At 30.9% G+C, this 20,889-nt stretch overlaps 2 protein-coding genes across 2 annotated transcripts; both read left to right on the top strand.

Moving 5' to 3' along the window:
* Nucleotides 1-9,664: 9,664 nt before the first annotated feature.
* LOC115706525 (tRNA-specific adenosine deaminase TAD1) lies at nucleotides 9,665-13,205 on the top strand. Its single transcript, XM_030634201.2, has 10 exons — nucleotides 9,665-9,984; nucleotides 10,121-10,241; nucleotides 10,678-10,868; nucleotides 10,994-11,122; nucleotides 11,210-11,323; nucleotides 11,586-11,758; nucleotides 11,833-11,909; nucleotides 12,006-12,125; nucleotides 12,205-12,292; nucleotides 12,818-13,205. The coding sequence occupies exons 1-10, from the start codon at nucleotides 9,807-9,809 to the stop codon at nucleotides 12,926-12,928; spliced, it is 1,302 nt and encodes a 433-aa protein (XP_030490061.2). The 5' UTR covers nucleotides 9,665-9,806; the 3' UTR covers nucleotides 12,929-13,205.
* A 1,432-nt stretch (nucleotides 13,206-14,637) lies between these two features.
* LOC115706537 (uncharacterized) lies at nucleotides 14,638-20,464 on the top strand. Its single transcript, XM_061114007.1, has 6 exons — nucleotides 14,638-15,254; nucleotides 15,346-15,860; nucleotides 18,668-18,860; nucleotides 18,947-19,011; nucleotides 19,093-19,303; nucleotides 19,381-20,464. The coding sequence occupies exons 1-6, from the start codon at nucleotides 15,033-15,035 to the stop codon at nucleotides 19,738-19,740; spliced, it is 1,566 nt and encodes a 521-aa protein (XP_060969990.1). The 5' UTR covers nucleotides 14,638-15,032; the 3' UTR covers nucleotides 19,741-20,464.
* The last annotated feature ends 425 nt before the right edge of the window (nucleotides 20,465-20,889 follow it).

Genomic DNA, 20,889 nt, shown 5'->3' with positions numbered 1-20,889 from the left:
TGGTATCTTGAGATGGGATTAACCATTATTTGAATTTATTGTTTTATTTGGATTCTTATATGAGCATGTTATTTATGTAATTGTATTGTTCTTTTCAGCTGTTGCTAGTGTATCTGCTAACCTTAATTCGGTACCGGTCCTTAATGGTAATAACTTTAAGGACTGGAAGGAGAACATTTTTATTGTTCTTGGCTGCATGGATCTTGACCTTGCATTAAGGATGGATCGTCCTGCTTCTCTTACGGATACCAGTACCTCCGAGCAAAGGAGGATTTATGAGAAGTGGGACCGTTCAAACCGCATGAGTCTTATGATCATTAAGCGCGGCATACCTGAGGCTTTTAGGGGTGCGGTGTCCGAGGAGGTCACCGATGCCACAGCTTTCCTTGCTGAAATTGAGAAACGCTTTGCAAAAAGTGATAAGGCGGAAACAAGTACTCTTTTAAAGAAACTTATTTCCATGAAGTTTAAGGGCAAGGAAAACATAAGGGAGTACATTATGGAAATGTCTCACCTTGCTTCAAAGTTGAAGGCACTAAAGCTTGAGCTTTCGGATGACTTGCTTGTGCATTTAGTGCTTATCTCTCTTCCTCCACAATTCAGTCAATTTAAAGTCAGTTACAACTGCCAAAGGGAGAAATGGACTCTTAATGAGCTCATTTCATTTTGTGTTCAAGAGGAAGAAAGATTGAAGCAAGAGAAGACTGAAAGTGCTCATTTGGCAAGCACCTCTAAAGATAAGGGCAAGAAAAGAAAGAATGAGGCTGCTAAGGATAAAGGTCCTGCACATAAGAAACAAACTCAAACCAACAGTGACGATGGTTGTTTCTTTTGCAACATGAAAGGACACATGAAGAAGGAATGTGCTAAGTATATTGCATGGCGAGCAAAGAAAGGTACATTTCTTACTTTGGTCTGTTCTGAGGTAAATTTAGCTTCAGTACCAAGAAACACTTGGTGGTTAGATTCTGGTGCTACTACTAACATCAGTGTTTCTATGCAGGGTTGCCTGAGTTACCGAAAGCCAAATGATGCTGAAAGATGCATTTATGTGGGAAATGGCAAGTCGGTAAATGTGGAAGCAATAGGGCATTTTAGGTTGTTGTTAAGTACTGGTTACTATTTGGACTTAATAGATACTTTTGTTGTACCGTCTTTTAGACGGAATTTGGTTTCTGTTTCTTGTTTGGACAAATTGGGTTATTGTTGTTCATTTGGAAACAATTGCTTTAGTTTATCTATTAATTCAAATACTGTTGGAACTGGTTCACTTATGGTTTATGACAACTTATATTTGCTTGACACTGTTGCTTCTTATAATGAAACCTTGAATGTGGAATCACGTGGTACTAAGCGTAAAATGGATAATGAAAAATCAAGTTCCTTATGGCACAAACGGTTAGGTCACATCTCTAGAAATAGAGTTGAGCGACTTGTGTCTGATGGAATTTTAGATTCAATTGATTTTTCAGACTTTGATGTTTGTATTGAATGCATCAAAGGCAAACAGACCAAAATAAAGAAATTGGGTGCGAAAAGAGCTACCGATGTCTTAGAGTTGATACATACAGATATTTGTGGGCCATTTCCTACACCTTCTTGGAATGGTCAACGATATTTCGTATCATTCATAGATGATTACTCAAGATATGCGTACCTATTTCTACTTCATGAAAAGTCTCAAGTGTTGGACGTGTTCAAATCTTTTAAGGCTGAAGTTGAGAATCAACTTAGCAAAAGAATAAAGCAAGTCAGGTCTGACCGTGGTGGTGAGTACTATGGCAGATATGACGGATCAGGTGAACAACGTCCAGGACCTTTTGCCAGATATCTAGAGGAGTGTGGAATTGTCCCACAGTACACTATGCCAGGATCTCCTAGCATGAATGGTGTTGCTGAAAGACGAAACCGTACTCTTAAAGATATGGTAAGGAGTATGATCAGTCATTCAACCTTACCAGAATCACTCTGGGGAGAGGCACTTAAGACAGCAGCCTACATTTTGAATAGGGTACCAACTAAAGCAAATTTGCAAAAACACCTTATGAGTTTTGGACGGGCGAAAGCCCGATCTTAAGCACTTTCATGTTTGGGGATGTCCAGTCGAGGCTAGGCCTTATAGGCCAAATGAAAAGAAGCTGGAACCTAAAACTGTGAGCAGCTACTTTATTGGATATTCTGAACGATCCAGGGGTTTCAAGTTTTATGATCCCAAAGTAAAGAATATATTTGAAACGGGAACTGCAAAGTTCTTTGAGGATATTGAGTTTGGGGGAGAAATACGGTTAAAGACTTTGTTTTTGAGGAGGATTTAGAATCACCCACTTCTCTTGAAGATGAGTTGATTCCTATTCCAATAGTTGCTTTTGACAATATTCAGGATTCCATTCCTAATATTGATCAAGTTTTAGATCAAGAAAGCAACCAAACATAGTCAATCAAACCCCAGAGGTACAAACTCAACAACCTCAAGAACAAGTGCCTTTGCGACGATCCACTAGAGAAAGAAGAAATGCTATTAATTCAGATGAATACATAGTGTATCTTCAAGAACATGAGGATGGCATTGGAATGATGGAAGATGATCCAATCAACTTTCATCAGGCCATGAAAAGTTCTAACTCTCATAAGTGGAATGATGCCATGAATGAAGAGAATAAGTCTATGCAAGACAATAAAGTTTGGGAAGTTGTCCCATTACCAGAAGGTGTAAAACCAATTGGTTGTAAATGGATATTTAAAACCAAGAGGGATGAAAATGGTAATGTGGTGAGGTTTAAGGCACGTCTTGTAGCAAAAGGCTATACTCAGAAAGAAGGCATTGATTATAAAGAGACTTTCTCTCCGGTTTCATCGAAAGACTCTTTTAGAATAATAATGGCACTTGTTGCTCACTTTGATCTTGAGTTACATCAGATGGATGTTAAAACAGCGTTTCTCAATGGAGACATTGATGAGACAATTTATATGGAGCAACCAGAAAACTTTGTGGTTGGTGACCCAAAGAAAATGGTTTGCAAATTAAAAAAAATCCATCTATGGACTCAAGCAAGCTTCCCGTCAATGGTACCACAAATTTCATCAAGTGGTTCTCTTATTTGGTTTTGAGATGAATGCTGTTGATGATTGTGTGTATCATAAGTTTAGTGGGAGTAAGTGTATATTTCTGGTTCTATATGTCGATGACATATTGCTTGCCACTAATGATATAGGCTTATTGCACGAAACCAAGAGATTTCTATCGAAGCATTTTGAGATGAAAGATCTTGGTGACGCCTCTTTTGTGTTAGGAATTCAAATACATCGAGACCGTTCTCGGGGTATTCTTGGATTATCACAAAAGAGCTATATCGATAAAGTACTCAAACGGTTTGGCATGCAAGATTGTAGACCAGGTGATACCCCTGTCGTTAAAGGAGACAAATTTTGTCTTAAACAATGCCCTAAAGGAAGCCTTGAAATTCAAGAAATGCAAAAGATTCCCTACGCTTCTACTGTTGGGAGTCTTATGTATGCTCAAGTTTGTACGCGTCCGGATATAGCGTACATTGTTGGAGTGTTAGGCAGATACTTAAGCAATCCAGGAATTGATCACTGGAAAGCAGCCAAAAAGGTTATGAGATATTTGAAGAGAACAAGAGAGTACATGCTCACATATAGGAGGTCAGATCACTTTGAGATCATTGGATACTCTGACTCTGACTTTGCGGGATGCCAAGATAGTAGGAGATCCACTTCGGGCTACATATATCTGTTAGGTGGTGGAGCTATATCATGGAGGAGTGCAAAACAAACACTCATAGCTTCATCCACCATGGCAGCAGAATTTGTTGCATGTTATGAGGCATCCAACCATGGTATATGGCTGAGGAACTTTGTCACTGGGCTGCGCATTGTGGATGGAATTGAAAGACCACTTAAGTTGTATTGTGACAATAAATCAGTTGTATTGTATTCCAACAACAACAGGAGCTCGACTAAGTCAAAACACATTGACATCAAGTTCCTTGTTGTAAAAGAAAGGGTACAAAGTGGGCAGATTTGTATAGAACACTTAGGTACAAACTCCATGATTGCAGACCCCCTTACTAAGGGTTTGCCACCCAAGGTCTTTCACGAGCACACTGCTCGTATGGGTGTTTTAGATTATGAGGATATCTAGATTCAGTGGGAGTTTGTCTTTAGTGTGTTTTATTTGTTTCATGAAACATGTGTATTTTGGTTATTTTCTGATCGAAAATTATGTTATTCAGTTTATTTCACTTTGTACATTTAAGCTAAAGTTTTGATCTCCATAAAGTAAAGTAGGACCAATTGAAAATTGACATGAATAGATCACCATGCATGTAATTTTCATACCACATTATCATAATTGATCTATGTCATTTGGCTATGTTGATGTATGTGACCATTGATGGGTTTAGTTGTGATTGATACAACGAAAATCGCTTTGATCCTATGTTGATATAGTTAATGGACGAGATTGCACATGCCTATGGTTATGATGACAAAGTTATGAGCTCAATAAGGTTAACACATTTATATGTATACATATGTGACCCAGTGGGAGATTGTTAGAAATAATTGGGGTCACAATCGTATATATAAAATGTGTGTTGGGTCATCAAATAAATAAGTCAAATTTATGTGGTCTATTTTGGAATAAAGTTTATGACTTAAGGGCATGATTGTTATGATTTTAATATGTGGATACCAATTAGACAATTTCTATATTGATGAGGGGCCAAATAGAAATAGTCAAAAATATTGCCAACAGGTTTGTCTGTTGGTAATATAACGGGTAATGGTCCCCATTTTGCATCGTATCAGTATTTTTCCAGAGTTCTTGAATCCCCATCATCAAGAAAATAAGGTTTAAAAGGTTTTGATGCAAAATTGGAAGATCATACCAATCAAAGATCGATTCTATGGACTCCGGTACGCTTCCGCTATTCCTTAATCTTATTGTTTGATTCTCTTGAATTAATTAGGGTTATATTCAGAGTTTACAGTATTTTAACAGAAACAAATTAGGCCATAAAACCATTACAAACAATATTATTTGGGATTGAGAAAGTTTCAATTACACCAATTACATTTTGATAAATGCTCACTTCATTCATTAATAAGTAACAAAATTAAAAGATATAGAGACTTTCAAAAAGTTACATCCAATATAAGATTCCTAATTTCCTATAATGAACTATATAGTTCTCAATATTCCATTTTAAATTTATCTCTTAATAATTTTAATAACTATGTCAAGTTTCAATGTCATCAAAAAAGAAGCAACTTCTAACGGCAATAACTTTGTGCCAGCCTATAACACCTTCCCAACATGATCTCAAACTACCACGGTTAGCCTCATTGTCCCTTCCCTAACCGCCACATAATTTATAATACATAACAGTAAATATTCTGTATATTATAAATTGGAGATAAAAGTTTCTGTAAAAATACACATTATCAATGATTATACCACAATTTATATACATGTATTTTTATATAGTTATGATTGTTCACTCCATTAGATTTTATATGCATTTTGAGAAACAAAAATTCTACCAGGAATCAGAGAAAAAAAATTCTAACTGAAATATTTTTCCTAATCCGGTTCAAAAGAAAAAGTAAAAAGAAAAAAAAAAAGAAATATTTTTCCTAATAACAAATGAAGAGAGTCATATAAATAAATAAAAAAAAGAGCAAAAAGTTCACGCGCTATGGAAAGCGTGTTCAATTGTAGCGCTTGGAAGCACGTCGGATAGGCTAATTGATTGGGGTGGTCTGGTCAGCATGTGAACTGGGCCCAAATTGTATTCATGTTTGGTTATGTTGGTGGCCAACTGGCACTTAACGTTTTACATTCAATTTATTTTTATTTTAGTTATTAAATTGAAATTTGCATTTCCATCATTTTTTTATAGTTAAATATAGTATAAATTAATTATGGAATCTCCCCTTCAAAATAAATATTATGGTATATCTCCATAGATATGTTTTGGGAACAAATTCATTGTTTTTTGCTGTTCATGTTCTGTAATAGCTTATACAAGACGCCTTTGCAATTATCATTTTGCTTTTCCTTTTCCTTCTGTTATCAATAATTGAACATGACACAACATTATTTAAATAATTATCAGATGTAAAGCAGATTTATTTCTATAATAATAATAATAATAATAATAATAATAATAATGTGTAAAGTTGCTGGCTGGTAGTGGTAGTCTGTTCTCAAATGTATTGTATTTATTACTAATTTTATTGAAAATTATGTTAGATGTGCTCATAAAGTAGAGAATGTGTACATTTTAATTATTTCATTTATATAACATATTAAACAAACAATGGTTCTCAAAACTAAAAACAAGACAAGAAAATGAATGACGTGAATTAACTAGATATTAGATAAGGGGCATAAGGTGACATGTATTTATAGATATGATGTCTACATGTTTGCTGTTTTTAACTGTAAAAATTTAGCAGAGGTAGTCAAATTTCACTACAAACAAATATTCCAAATTCCAAAATGGAAACATTAGCAGATTTTTAAATTTCATTGGACAAGGAAGGACAACAACATACTAACCTACAAAAAAAATTCAAACTCCTTACTCTTTTCTTTAGAAACATAATTAACTAACAAATATCATTTGTGGTTAAAGGAATTTACCCAAATTATATAAAAAAGAAAAATTAAAATATAATGTATATATAATTATATACATTATAATTATTTAAGACATAGATCATGTAAAATTTTAAAAATTTAAAATAATTTACAAAAAAAAATAGTGTTGAAACAATTTCACAAGCGTATAAAATAAAAAAGATAAGTGCAATATTTTTTGAACCATGTTTTTGGAATGTTAAATTTTTTCGAATTTTTTAAAATTTTAACACATATTTTAAATAACTATAATATAGAGAACTATATAAAAAAATTAAACGAAAGATTTTCCCCCGAAACAAATCCTTTTTAAGTGATATTTGGCATAACTTATACTTTTACTTTTAGACAGTAGAAGAAGAGAAGTAAAAGTTTGAGCTTTTCATTTAGTGTTTGGGTTTTAATTTTAAAAGAACTTCTTCTCCATTTGAAGAGCTTTTATAAGTGTTTAGTAGTAAAATATAAAAGCTCTTACAAATAATATATATCAAATTTAATAATAATAATAATAATATAATTTTTTTTCTTGTTTAAAAAAATTAATCTTAAAAAATAAAATAAAAATATATAAGCGTGCCAATGGGTTTGTGAAGAAGAATAGAATGGAGATTATTTTCGTGAGTAATTAACTCCAACGTAATGATGCCATCACCATTATTTTTGCAAGAGAATCCGTGTTTGTAACATTAATTAACAAACAATGAGATTTTAATGTTTTCAAAAAAAAAAAAAACAAGACTTTAACGTAACAATAAAGGAGAAAAATAAAAAATTCAAAAAATTAATTATTTTTTTACAGTATTATTTTTTATTGGCTGAAGACTATTAGATTTTTATTGTGAGAAAAAGATGAAATGATCTGGTGTAATATAAAAATCAAGAATGTAATTTAATTATTTTTTTAGAAAAAAAAGGGTAAATTAGGTATTATAAAAGATTCATTAAACTAAAAAATAATTTCCCGTGTTTTTTTAGAAGTCCTTCCTAAAAAAGCTGGTGAGTCATTGCTTCTCTAAAAAGCCCTTTTAAATCAAAAAAGCTCTTCTCATATTTTATCCAAACATATCTAAAAGTAGCTTTGAGACTTCAAAAGCTCTTCCAAAGCCATGCCAAACAAGCCCATTGTAGAATTTTATAATATATATTTGTATGAGCTGTTTTTTTTTATTATTATTAATTATGTGTAAAATAATAATAATTTTTAGATGAAAATTTTATAAATTTTTATCTACATCTATGTATTTCTAAAGTAACAATTTCTGGGAAGATTGGTTTGGTTTAGGTTCAAGGTGAGTGTGGCTAATGGTTTGATTTTTTAGAGTTATTATCTATTGTAATGGATGATCGCTTCTGTTAAATCCATTAAAAGAAATTTAAAAGTAACTAAATCTAATATTATCTGTTTCTGCCTAGATTTTATGATTTATAATCTGGAGTTTTATATATGTCATAATTACAAATTTACAAACAATATTAATTTTTATATTGTTAAAAAATTATTAAATTTATATTACTTACAATCTCAAAAACTTTAAATATTTATGCCATTATTTACTAAAAAAAAAATATGTTTTTATTTGAACTAAAGTTGTGTCTCAAGTAGGCTTTGGGCCAAATTTAATTGGAATTAAATTGTATATTTTATAGGTTTATATACAATGTCTTTAAAGATAAGATTTTTTTTTCCTTCCAAAAAGTTAACTTATGAGAAATATAATTTTTTTAAAAAGTTAAAAGGTAATAGCTAGGGGGCATCCGATCTAATATAATTAGACTTCAAAATCTAATCAAATCCAGTCTAATTATTAGTTGGATTAGATCGGTCTTTTAATTGGATATCCAATTACACATCTAAATTTTAATATTAACTTAAAAAAAATAAAGAAAAGTACGTATAGACTGAATATAACCATTTATTTAAATTTAATACCCTATAAACGTACAATCGTTACAAGTGCAATGCAACTAAATACACAAAACAACCAAGTGTTAAAAATTCAACGCAAAAAAAATCCAATAAAATATAATTAATATATATTATATTTTTTATTATATAATTATTCTTTAATATACATAAATAAATTGGATTAGATTGGTTTTTAATTGGATTTTGAGATTTACATTCAATAACCGATCTAATTCAATTAAAATCTAACTTTTAGCATCCAATCTAATACAATTGTAATTAGATATCTAACTTTTTGTTATTAGATTGAATTTGTTCGGTTCAATTAGATTAGATTGTATGCTACCCCACCCCTAGTAATAGGCATAATTTAGTGGTTTTATCAAATTTGATTCTCCCTCCCCCAATTTAAAACTTTTCTCATATACATTTGTTTTTTCAAAAATCTTCATTTTTGTAAACTTTGCCACAAATATCATAAAAATAATAATTTCTCATTTTTCATTTTAATACAAAGTATCATAAATTGATATTTTAATTAAATTATATTAGTCCAAATTATGTACTACGAATTTAAAATGACAATTAACTAAATTTAAATTTTTTTCAATTATATTTGATGTTTTAGAATCAGAATCCAAAACTAAAATTTAAGTATAATATTACAACCAAATTAACTATATATATTTACATACTCAAAAAAATATATTTAAATAATTATCAAGAAGAAAATGTTAAATATATAAATATTGAAAAAGAGTTGGGCCTTACCCAAAAAGAAGAGTGCTTGGGCTTAACTGGACCTACCCTTGGGCCAGCCTATTTACGTGGCTTAAACATAAAACAAAAGTTTATATGCTATTATTATTTTGAAAAATTTATACAAAGTACCACATTTTTTTATGTATGTTTTATAGAATTTTTATTTTTCTTTATATTTTCACAGATTTGTTATTTTTTAGAAGGAAAACAACATTGTTTTTCATAAGCGAAAAAAAAAAATGTCCGTAAAAATGTAAAAAAAAATCAGTATATCTGAAATAATCCCTATTGTTTCATGAGAAATAGCAGTAAATGGCCTTATTTCATTGTGTTTATTCTTACGTGGTCCAAATGCTGAAGGTGCATTTCAAGTCCAACCTCATTGCAAAATGGCCCAAAAACCATGTCTAGAGGCTCCGAGCTCTGTACAGAGATTTCTGCTTCTGAAGTCTGAACCGTGGACAACTGGATATGGAGTGCTTCCCTAAAACGGCGTCGTCCTCTCCTTCTTCTCCAACGAAACTACAATGGGGGAATCAAGTTTCAGGCAAGGTTTTCTCGCTTTACAAGTCTCTCCCGAAGAAAGGAAAGCCTCAAGGTCGCGAAGTTACCGTCTTAGCTGCATTTCTCATCTCCTCCCCTTCTCAAGGTCCTCTATTAAATCCCCTATTATTCTCTCTCTCTCTCTCTCTATACATTTTCAAGGAAATCAATTCAGCTATTCCTTTACTATACGAGTGTATATGTATACATGAGTTTATGTATAGTTCTTATGGTGCCAACAGAATTGGAAGTTGTAGCACTTGGAACCGGGACGAAATGTATAGGGCGATCACGCTTGAGCTCCCATGGTGATGTAGTCAACGATTCTCACGCTGAAATCGTTGCACGGAGATCCTTGTTGAGGTCTTTTCTACTCTGTTTCTTTCTGGAGTGATTTTGTTATAGATGCTTTTTATGTATGTGCCTATAGATAGACATACATATAAGCGTGTACGGATTTCATTGAAAGTTTGTTAATTTTATTGATTTTATTTGTATATTTATTAGAGTTATCCCACATTATTGCTAATGCGGGAAAATAAAATCCATATATAATTAGTTTTGAGACGGAACCCATTTACTTTATCCAAAATTCTAACAATATGAGTGAATTCATGACTGGAAATTTGCTTTTCTGCTTGTTAATTTTCCATTTTGAGGTTCAGAATCGGTATTGACCTATGTAGTTGTTGGTTTGCTACTTGGTGACTTCATTTTGGCTGATAGTGCATATTTCAAAGTCTGTGACTTGTTATGTGGAAATAATACAGTTTTTTGGTTTCCCATTCTATGGCAATAGGTACTTTTACACGCAGATTCAGCTAAATTCTGAAATTTACAGTAAACAAAAACTTGGTGATGGAAACAAACAGTCTGAAGGTGATGATGATGAAACCTTGGTTTTGGAACTGGACCAAGATAATGTGGGGAGGAGAAAATATAGAATGAAGAAGGATTGGCAATTACACATGTATATATCACAGCTTCCATGTAACTATGTGTAATGCTTTAAGTATAATAAACAGTTACCTTTTCCTATGGCTATCGCATTGGTTTAGGTAATGCACATTTCTGAAAAACTTCTTTATAATGGATCTCTGATATGTTTCATGTAGGTGGGGATGCTTCGTTGAGTTCACAATTTGCACCTGAGAAGAATGTTTTACCAACAGAATGCGGTTTCCAGCCATCTTGTGCTGAGCTCAAGGATTCCATGAATGGAGAGGCTTCCATAAAGAGTTTCTGTAGTGGATCCTTAAATATTAGCTTAATTGTATCTGTGCTTTTGATTATCTAAGGTGTTAATTGACTACAGGATTATTATTTTTCAGGTGATGCTTCAGAACTTGGTAACTCAGTCCAAAGAAAACCTGGTCGAGGCAATACGACATCATCAGTCAGCTGCTCTGACAAGATATGTCGTTGGAATGTTGTTGGAGTTCAAGGTATGTTTTTTTATACAAGAAGTGCCTCCCAGGTTAAAAAATAGCTAAATGAAACCACAAAAACTTGAAAGAAAACTGTAGTAGTTTAAATTTTTCATCATGACATAGCTCGTGCAACACATGCTAATTTTCTAGTAGGGTTAAGCATTTTTGCTAGTGCATGCGGCAAGGTGTGGTACCATTTAAGTATATCTTCAACATATTATGCTAATATTAGATTTTTTAGTATGGCTAAAAGATAAGGCTATTCATCTTGTTTCAGGAGCTTTGCTTTCTCACTTACTGCAACCTGTTTACCTATCTTCCATTACTGTTGGTCAATCTTCTAACTATTCCAGAGAGGTTCTTGTGGAGGATTGCTTGAAGAAGGCTTTATATGATCGAGTTCGTCCATTATTGTTGAATGAGCTAATGAGTCCCTTTCGAGTGAACCAGGTTTGTGAATTTGTAATGTCTGGTACATCTATTATCAGTATGATAGGGTCATAATTTTGTAATGTCACTTGCAGCCACTATTCTGGGCAGCTCCAATACCACCAAAGGAGTTTCAACATGCGGAAACTGCTTCAATTACTTTAACATGCGGGTATTTGATTTTTGAACTTGATCTGTTCTAGCTGCTGCTGCTGTTATTTCTCAACTGGCTTTTGCTACCTATAGATTTATAAATATTGGCCAACAGATATTCAATATGTTGGAATAAGTCTGGCTTGCATGAAGTCATTCTCGGAACAACGGGAAGAAAGCAAGGCACATCTTCTAAGGGGGCATTATCACCATCAACCGAGTCTTCTCTATGCAAGTAAGAGCTGTTAAAATCGTTTAAGAAGAATTTTGTCATAATGCAATTATAATCATGTTATTTTGATTTTATTCAACAGAAAGCGATTGTTGGAGTTTTTCTTGTCACTAAGATTTGAATTTCCTATCGGAAACCGAGAAGATGATGTTTCTTATCAAGAACTCAAGGTATACGACAATAGTATCAATATGTGAACATCTTTTTACTATCCCGAGTAACAAATAAATTCTCCCTGCCCCTTTTCCTTGGGACTTGGGAACTAGGATGCAATTTGAAGAAATCTGATGTCTATATACTTCAACTGACTTGTACATTTAAATTTCCATGAAATGTGCTCTATGCTAGTATTGTGTGGGTTCCAAATGAGTTTGTGAAGGGTGATGTTTTGGTAGGAAGGTAATTTAATACAGCCAGTTCCAACAATTGGCCGGATTCTCTCACCTTTTATTTTATTTGGTTTATAAATAGGATAAATTATCTTCTTCTTGTACTGTATTTATAAATAAAACTGTCTTCTTTCCTTGAGAAAGTTGGTTCTGCAAAGTACGAACAGACGCTTCTCTTCATTCAGAATTGATATTTTATTTATTTAAATTTATGACAATATATAAGACGTAGAACCAGTTCTTTATAACCTTTTGGTTTTAATATTTGACACTTATGTACCAACTAGTATGTGTTATTTTGTACAGGAAAGGGCACAAGAATACAATTCAACTTCAGAACTTCTGAAAGGAAGACCACCGTTCTGTAATTGGCCGTTGAAACCTCGAAACTACAATATCTTCACTATCTCGAAATAGTGAGAGATGTCTTGCTCAGTTTTCAGTCCATTTATCTTTGTTTTTGTGCTTTATTTGGAGAGGCTTTAGTTAGTTATCTGAAATTTACAAAAAAGGTATTAAACAATCATTGGACGATTTGTAGCATTACTATAGTATGATTCTCTAGGTGACTTATTTTGCAACTCTTGAGCAGTGAGATTTACTTGTCAAATTATGCAAGTAAAATCATTAAATCAGTGTGTAATAAAAGATGATGAAAGTATTAATCATATTTATCGATGTTAGCTTGAGTTTAGAGGGATTAGTATTGGAGTTAGTCACACATTGTTAATATATAAAAATAAATTACCATATATAAGATGAATATTGTCAATTAGTTTTGAGATGTAACCTCATTCATCTTATCCCCAAATAAATTAACGCCGAGATAAAATGCTATATTTCGTACAATATTTGTTATTGTGTTCTGCACAACTTTCAAATTATAAAAATAAAATTTTCTGTGTTAATATATTTTTGTAATTTTTTTTCAAATTTTTAACGTATTAAAAGCCATACAACAGAATTGAAGCTACTACTGCAACAGAAAATTGTTATGAAACTAAGCGAAGCTAGTAGTAACCTTCACAGTTAAACATTAGGTTAAAAGGACAGGAGGAAAAAACTTCAATGGTGATCTTACATAGCAAATCCTTGACTTTAATCACGTTATTTAGCAAGTCTGTTACACATATCACAATATTTACCACTCAAAATAACCTTAATTCTTTCTAGACACGTTTATTTACCATGTACGTACCTTAGTTTAGCTTAATTAGCTCTCCATGTTTTACCAGTATTAGAGTGTCATGTAATATTATATATAGTACTATATAACTTACGTGGACATTCACGAGAGTTTTTATCTGCACTGTAAGTTCCTCCTTAACTGTCATTAGGGGGTGTACATCAAACCGCTCAAACCGCTCAAACCGCCCGCACCGCACCGCACCGCAAAAAAAATGCGGTTTGAAATTCTTCGCGGTGCGGTTGCGGTTTGAATTTTTCCCAAACCGCGCGGTGCGGTGCGGTTTGCGGTTTTGAATTATTAAACCGCGATTCAAACCGCACCGCACCGCATCTTTTAAAATTTCAATTTTTATATTTATTTTATTAAGTCCATACATATGAGCCCAACCCAAGCCTATAAATCTTAGGGCAAAATCCATAACTCTTCACAAACCCTCTCTTCTTAGCAACAAACCCAAGTCCATACATGTGTATTAAAATTTGGAGTTGGAAGTTTGTGTTTGTTATATTTTTAATCTATTGATGTAAGTATGTTAGTTGTACATTTATATTGTTGTTAGAACTTAATTAGTTTCAAGTTTGTTATTTTGATTTAAGTGTGTTGTTGAAACTTTAAAAAGATTATTGATTTATTGTTGTTGTTATAACTTTTATTAGTCTCAAGTTTGTTGTATTTTCTTAAGTGTTTTGGAATAATTATATTAATGATAGTTTAATTATTTTATGATTATTTCAAAAAAAAAAAAATTGTGATAGTTCAAACCGCATAAACCGCAAAAACCGCACCGCACCGCATCATTTTTTGCGGTGCGGTTTTTGCGGTTTTTTAGTATCGCGGTGCGGGTGCGGTTTGGAAAATTAGAAAAACCGCATGTGCGGGTTGGTTTGAAAAAATGGTTAAAAACCGCATAACCCGCACCGCGAACACCTAATTATTTATATAAATTATATATACAAAAGTAATCATTCATCCATTAATAAATTAGCTACTAATTAGAAAATATAAATATATAAAATCTAATAACGTACAATTATTATAATTAAAAGTAATTCAAATAGCACGTCAAAAAAAAAAAAGTAATTCAAATAGAAAACAAATATATGGAAGAAACTATTTATAAAGTGTTATACAACTTAATAGTACTAAACTGTAAATGTCATGTAATACATCAGATACCAAATTGGAACACAAATTTGGATAGATTTGTATCCAAAAAATTATTTCAATCACGTTAGCTAGCTATATATATATCATCCATAAAATCTTTTTCTATATATCTTGATAATGTTTATTACTACAGTCAATATTTAAAGAAAAGAAGTAAAAAAGAAAATGAAAAGGAGCAATGATCAAAAAGGTTCTGGTACTGGCTTGTTCAACGAGTCATCATCATCAGAAATAGTAGTACTCCATGATACCGGAGGAAATCGTTGGCTGAGGCCGGTTTCCAAGAAGAAAGCGGTGGCAGCCATCGCCCCAGCCGTTATTCTGATAGTTTTCATCTTCTTCTCTTTCTCTCTCGTTATAATGTTATCTGCAGGGTGGATCAATGTTGTAAGTCATAAATTATATGTATAAGTAAATTAATGAACTAATTAAGGAATATTTATGTAAATTTGTTAATCTGTATTATTAATTTTTGCAGTCTAATAATGAAAATGCAAGATTAATAAAAACTACTACTTGTCCAAGAAACTACACCTACAGTAGTACCAGTTGGTCATCTTTAATCAATCCTAGTGATCCGGTGGTGAGTAATACTACTACTACTACTGTGTCGACGTGTCCATCATACTTCCGTTGGATTCATGAAGATCTGGGCCATTGGAAGGAGAGTGGAATCACAAAGGAGATGGTGGAGAGAGCTCAGAGGACGGCGCATTTTAGACTAGTGATCGTGGAAGGGAAGGCGTACGTTAAAAAGTATAGGAAGTCGTTACAGAGTAGAGACATGTTTAGTATATGGGGTATTTTACAGCTTTTGAGGTTTTACCCTGGTCGGTTGCCTGATTTGGAGCTCATGTTTGACTGTAACGATCGTCCGGTGGTTAGAATGAGGGACTTCCGGGCACCCAACCCCCGACCACCGCCGCTTTTCCGATACTGCTCTGATCGGTGGAGCATGGACATTGTGTTCCCTGATTGGTCTTTCTGGGGCTGGTAATATATAATTCTCTTATATATATTTTTGCAATGAATTCTCTTACATATATTATAATTATTTATGTTCCATTTTATATATATATATATATACTAGGTGATTGTTACGTGCCAAGCCACGTAGTGTTAGTTTTATTTAATATTTTAATTTTTTATTTTAATTAATAATTAAAATAGTATAATTATTTGAACGATTTGTTTTATAAAAATAAAATATGTGTCAGTATCTTTAGTAAGTAAAACATAGTTGTGTTATAATAATGTATGTTATTAATAGTAAAATATACATTAATCTTCTAATTGAAAAAAGTTCTATTATCTCACTTCATATCTAATAATAACTACACAACTATATATTTATAGACTTTCACATTCTTTGCAAATTACTAATAAGCACCAATAATATTTTCATATTCTAATATTTTTCAACCTTCTCCTCTTGGTGGTAAAATTAAAAATAAAACTAAAAATAAGCACAAACATATAAGGTAAATACTAATTACAGCCCATTTCATCTTTTTTTTTTAATTATTTTTTTAAGCCCAAGCCCAAAAATTTCTAAGCCAACACAATCAATCTTCTTTTATATTATCTTTTCTAGATATTTTATCTATATTTTTCTTTTTTAAAAAATAAATAAAAAAATTATTAATATTCTCCCAAGATAGGTTTGTTAGAGAGATATGTGGCTAAGATGATTTTTTTAATTTAAAAAGAGATTATTAATATTTAAAAGATTGTTTATTTAAAAGATTGTTTAATTTTTTGGTTTAATTATTGGGTTTATTTTTTAACGGGAGATCAAACCTAATCGTTAAATTTAACAGAATATTCTTTTATTTTTAAGTATATTCTGTTAAACCAAGAAATGCCGTTAGATAGGCACTTTTAATATATAAAGATATATATATATAGGGTAATACTATGGTAGGACCTAGCAAAAATTTCTTACCGGTAGGGAACTTTTTTTCTAACCGTTGATTTTAGATCTTGTGGTTATTATGAAGTAAGGTATATACTCTTACTATAGGACTGCTTGTATACAATTAAAACTTTATACATATTATAATAATATTTTAATAATATATTTATTTTAAAAAATAAAATAATATTAATAATTAAAAAATTATTAATTTTTATTTTTTAATTATTATTATTATTATTTTCTAAAATTAATTTAAATTATTTTTATATAGATATTTATTTTCAAAAATTCTTCTGATATCAGATCGCTTGAATGATTTTATATGCTCTTTAATTGGAACAGTACCAACTTGTTTCTCTTAAACTCAATTTTTTTGGTAGAAAAAATAATATCAAACCAAATTAATTAATTTTTTTTATAAGTGGCGTCTCAAAAAAGCAGCCAAATAACAAAATAAAAACCACTGAAAAAACAGTCAATAACACCAGAATCACACACAACCTAAAAGAAAAACAAAGAAAAGACTAGGTGTAAACATATAAAAAAAAAAATATCAGTATATTATGAAAAGCCAAAAAAATAAGAAGCCAAAAAAATGAGTTTAGAAAAAATAATTCTTTTTTGAGAATAAATACCAATATAAAAATAATTCAAAATAACTTTTTTTAAAAAAATAATTTAAAATAACTTTTAAAAAAATAATTCAAAATAAAAATTAATAAAATTTTTAATTATTAATATTATTTTTTAAAAAAATAAATATAATTAAATATTATTATAATATGTATAAAGTTTTAATCGTATACAAGCAGTCCTATCGTAAGAGTATACACCTTACATCATAATAACCACATGATCTAAAATTAATGGTCAAAAAAAGTTCTCTACCGGTAGGAAACTTTTGCTAGGTCCTACCATAGTCTTGCCTTATATATATATTTATATATATATTAATTAACCAACACCATACCATATTGTGAGTTGCATGTAATTGGCATCGTAAAAATTAGCATTTTTCTATATAAAATAAAAGTATTATTATTGCATAGTACTTTTTGCACCTTATTATTAACTTTTTTAAGTTATATATAAGACTCAAACTTAATTATAGCAATAACCAAAAAAAAAAAAAAGTGCTACGAACCATTAATATCGTACACCCCAAATTTGATTAACGTATTTATATTGTTAACGTATTTGCATTGCACCCCAAATTTTAATAATTATTTTTTTATATAAAAATTATATATTTAACTTATACTATTTTTCTAAGAAAAATTCTTCATTAAAAAATTATTTTTAAAAAATATATATATTAAATAAAATAAAATATATTTTAAATATTAAGACAAAAAGAAAAAAAAAATATAAAAAAAAAGTGTGAAGAAAAAAAAAACCAATTTTTTCAAGTGATATGAAAATTTTTGTTGGCTTGAGTATTTTTCTAAACAATTTTTCATTCTATACCAAATATAAAAATTCATTATTTTTTATTTTTTTACATTTTTTAGATATAAAAATTCATATTAATATATATTAGATATTTTTTGATCGTTTGTTTATTTTATATGCCCCTTATTTTTGGAATTATAAATAAAAATAATAGCAGGGATATAATTGTTCGTTCGAAAGAGCTACTTACACATTTAAGATTATCTACTCTAATTTTTATTTATGTAATTTTTTAATCTACATTATTTTTCATTTTTAAAATTGTGAAAGATTATGATGTAATAAATTTAATGAATGAATTTGCAAGACAAATACTAAGAATTTTTCTGTTTAGTTCAAAATAACATCTCTTTGTTTATTATTTATGAATTTATTTAAAAATTGACAGTAAAAATACATAAGGTACTGGTACATCTTATATATGGCACAGGGCTGAGTGCAATATAAAACCATGGAAAAATGAGTTGGCGGACATAAAAGAAGGCAACAAAAGAACAAAATGGAAAGATAGGGTACCCTATGCTTATTGGAGAGGAAACCCATATGTGGCTCCTACAAGAAGGGACCTTCTTAAATGCAATGTCTCCCAAAAAAATGATTGGAATACCCGCATCTATATTCAGGTTACAATTATACAAATATATTCGCATTTTTCTCCTACAAATCATATATCCATTTCATATCTAAATTTTGAAATTTGACTAATTAGAGCTGGGAAGAAAAGAAAAAACAAGGGTACAAGAAATCCAATTTAGAAGACCAGTGTACCCACAGGTAGTTTTCAAAATGACCTCCCTACTAGTAGGTAATTGTTTTGTTCAAATAAAATAAATTAATGAACGATTATATATGTAGATACAAAATATATACAGAAGGATGGGCATGGTCTGTTAGTGAAAAATACATATTAGCTTGCGACTCAATGGCCTTGTACATTAAGTCACGTTACCATGATTTCTACATAAGAGGCATGCAACCATTGCAACACTACTGGCCTATTAGAGAAAACACCAAGTGCACCTCTCTCAAGTTCGCTGTAGATTGGGGTAACAATCACACTCACCAGGTAATTAATTAGTTTTCTAATTAGTATATATAATGGTCTCCATATATAATATGCATTTATATATAATATATGTTTAGGCAGAAGCGATGGGGAAAGAAGCAAGTAAGTTTATAGAAGAAGATATGAAAATGGAGTACGTGTATGATTACATGTTCCATCTGTTAAACGAATACGCAAAGCTTTTTAAGTACAAACCAACCATACCTGCCGGAGCAGAGGAGCTCTCTGCCCAAGCCATGCTGTGCCAAGTCACTGGGACCTGGAGAAATTTCATGGTTGAGTCGATGGTCAACTCTCCTAGCGACTCCATTCCCTGCTCTTTACCCCCAAACGATCCTCAGGCCATTTCTCAGTTGCATCACAAAAGGGATAGTTCTATCAGGCAAGTGGAGTTCTGGGAAAATGAATACTGGCAAAAGCAGCCAAAGCCCAAATAAATGGGCTAATTAATTAGTTGAACTTTATTCTCCCTAGTCGGCCTGGCCCGGCTTTCATGATCAGTAGGCTCACTTGTAGCATTTTATTTTGTGGGCCCGAGTGACAATATCCAATTTTAAACAGTAGTATTTGTTCCTAAAAAAAAAAAAAAGTGGTATTTGTCCTCATATATACAGTTATTATATGTGTATAGTTTGAATTGTTTATTGTCATTATATTTTAGATTATCATAAATGTAATTAGTCAGCTAGTTTATGACCTTTCAATTATTAATTTATGTCACAGGATAAGCCCTACCTTCGAGAATATATCATATATGTATATCATGTATTCGCGATTAAAATTTTTATCGTCAAGTTGTATTGTATATGGATGACTACTTTTTCTTATAGTAATATATATTTATATAAATGTATGTGAAACAGAAAATTGATGTGCTATACATAATATTATATATATATGACTTCAGACTTCATCTAACATATTGAATTGGACAATTTATTTAATGTATTATTTGATGAGTCATCACGTTATTATCACATTATAATCTCCAAAATGCATATTACTATCTTACTCTCCAAGAGTCCAAGTACACATCTGTTCTCTCACCAAATACATAATATATTATTTGTGTATGCATGTAACAGATAAACAAATATGTAAGATAATTTTCTTAAACTTTTATCATTAATTTAGTTTTTGGAATGCATACATGAGATGATAGGGTTGTGAATATTATTGTGATCGATAATAGACAAATTATTACTTTTTCTCTCTCAAATATATATAAAGATGGAGAGACAATTAATTGACATATATCTCATTGTCATTTCTATTAGTATTAATCAAGTCAATGAACTGAAGGACCTAATTAATTTATAAGAATGAATAATGTTAAAAGTATAAAACACTTTTCTTTTTTAATCTTTTAATTATACATAAAATAAAGATGCTACAAGTTACAACACCGCCCGAATTAGGGTTATCCAAATAGTAGAACTAAAAATCAAATCCTTAACTTTTATGTTTTTAAGTCAACCATTTGTGTCCTTCTCAATCTCATTAGTACTCATCACTGGTTGTTATAACCAACGACATAAATTAAGGACAATTAATAAAAATATAAAGCTATATATAATATAAACTAC

This window comes from Cannabis sativa, chromosome 1, assembly GCF_029168945.1.
Source record: "Cannabis sativa cultivar Pink pepper isolate KNU-18-1 chromosome 1, ASM2916894v1, whole genome shotgun sequence".
Lineage (NCBI taxonomy): Eukaryota > Viridiplantae > Streptophyta > Magnoliopsida > Rosales > Cannabaceae > Cannabis > Cannabis sativa.
The sequence above is the reverse complement of the archived record's forward strand: the minus strand, read 5'-3'. Positions and strand labels throughout refer to the sequence as shown.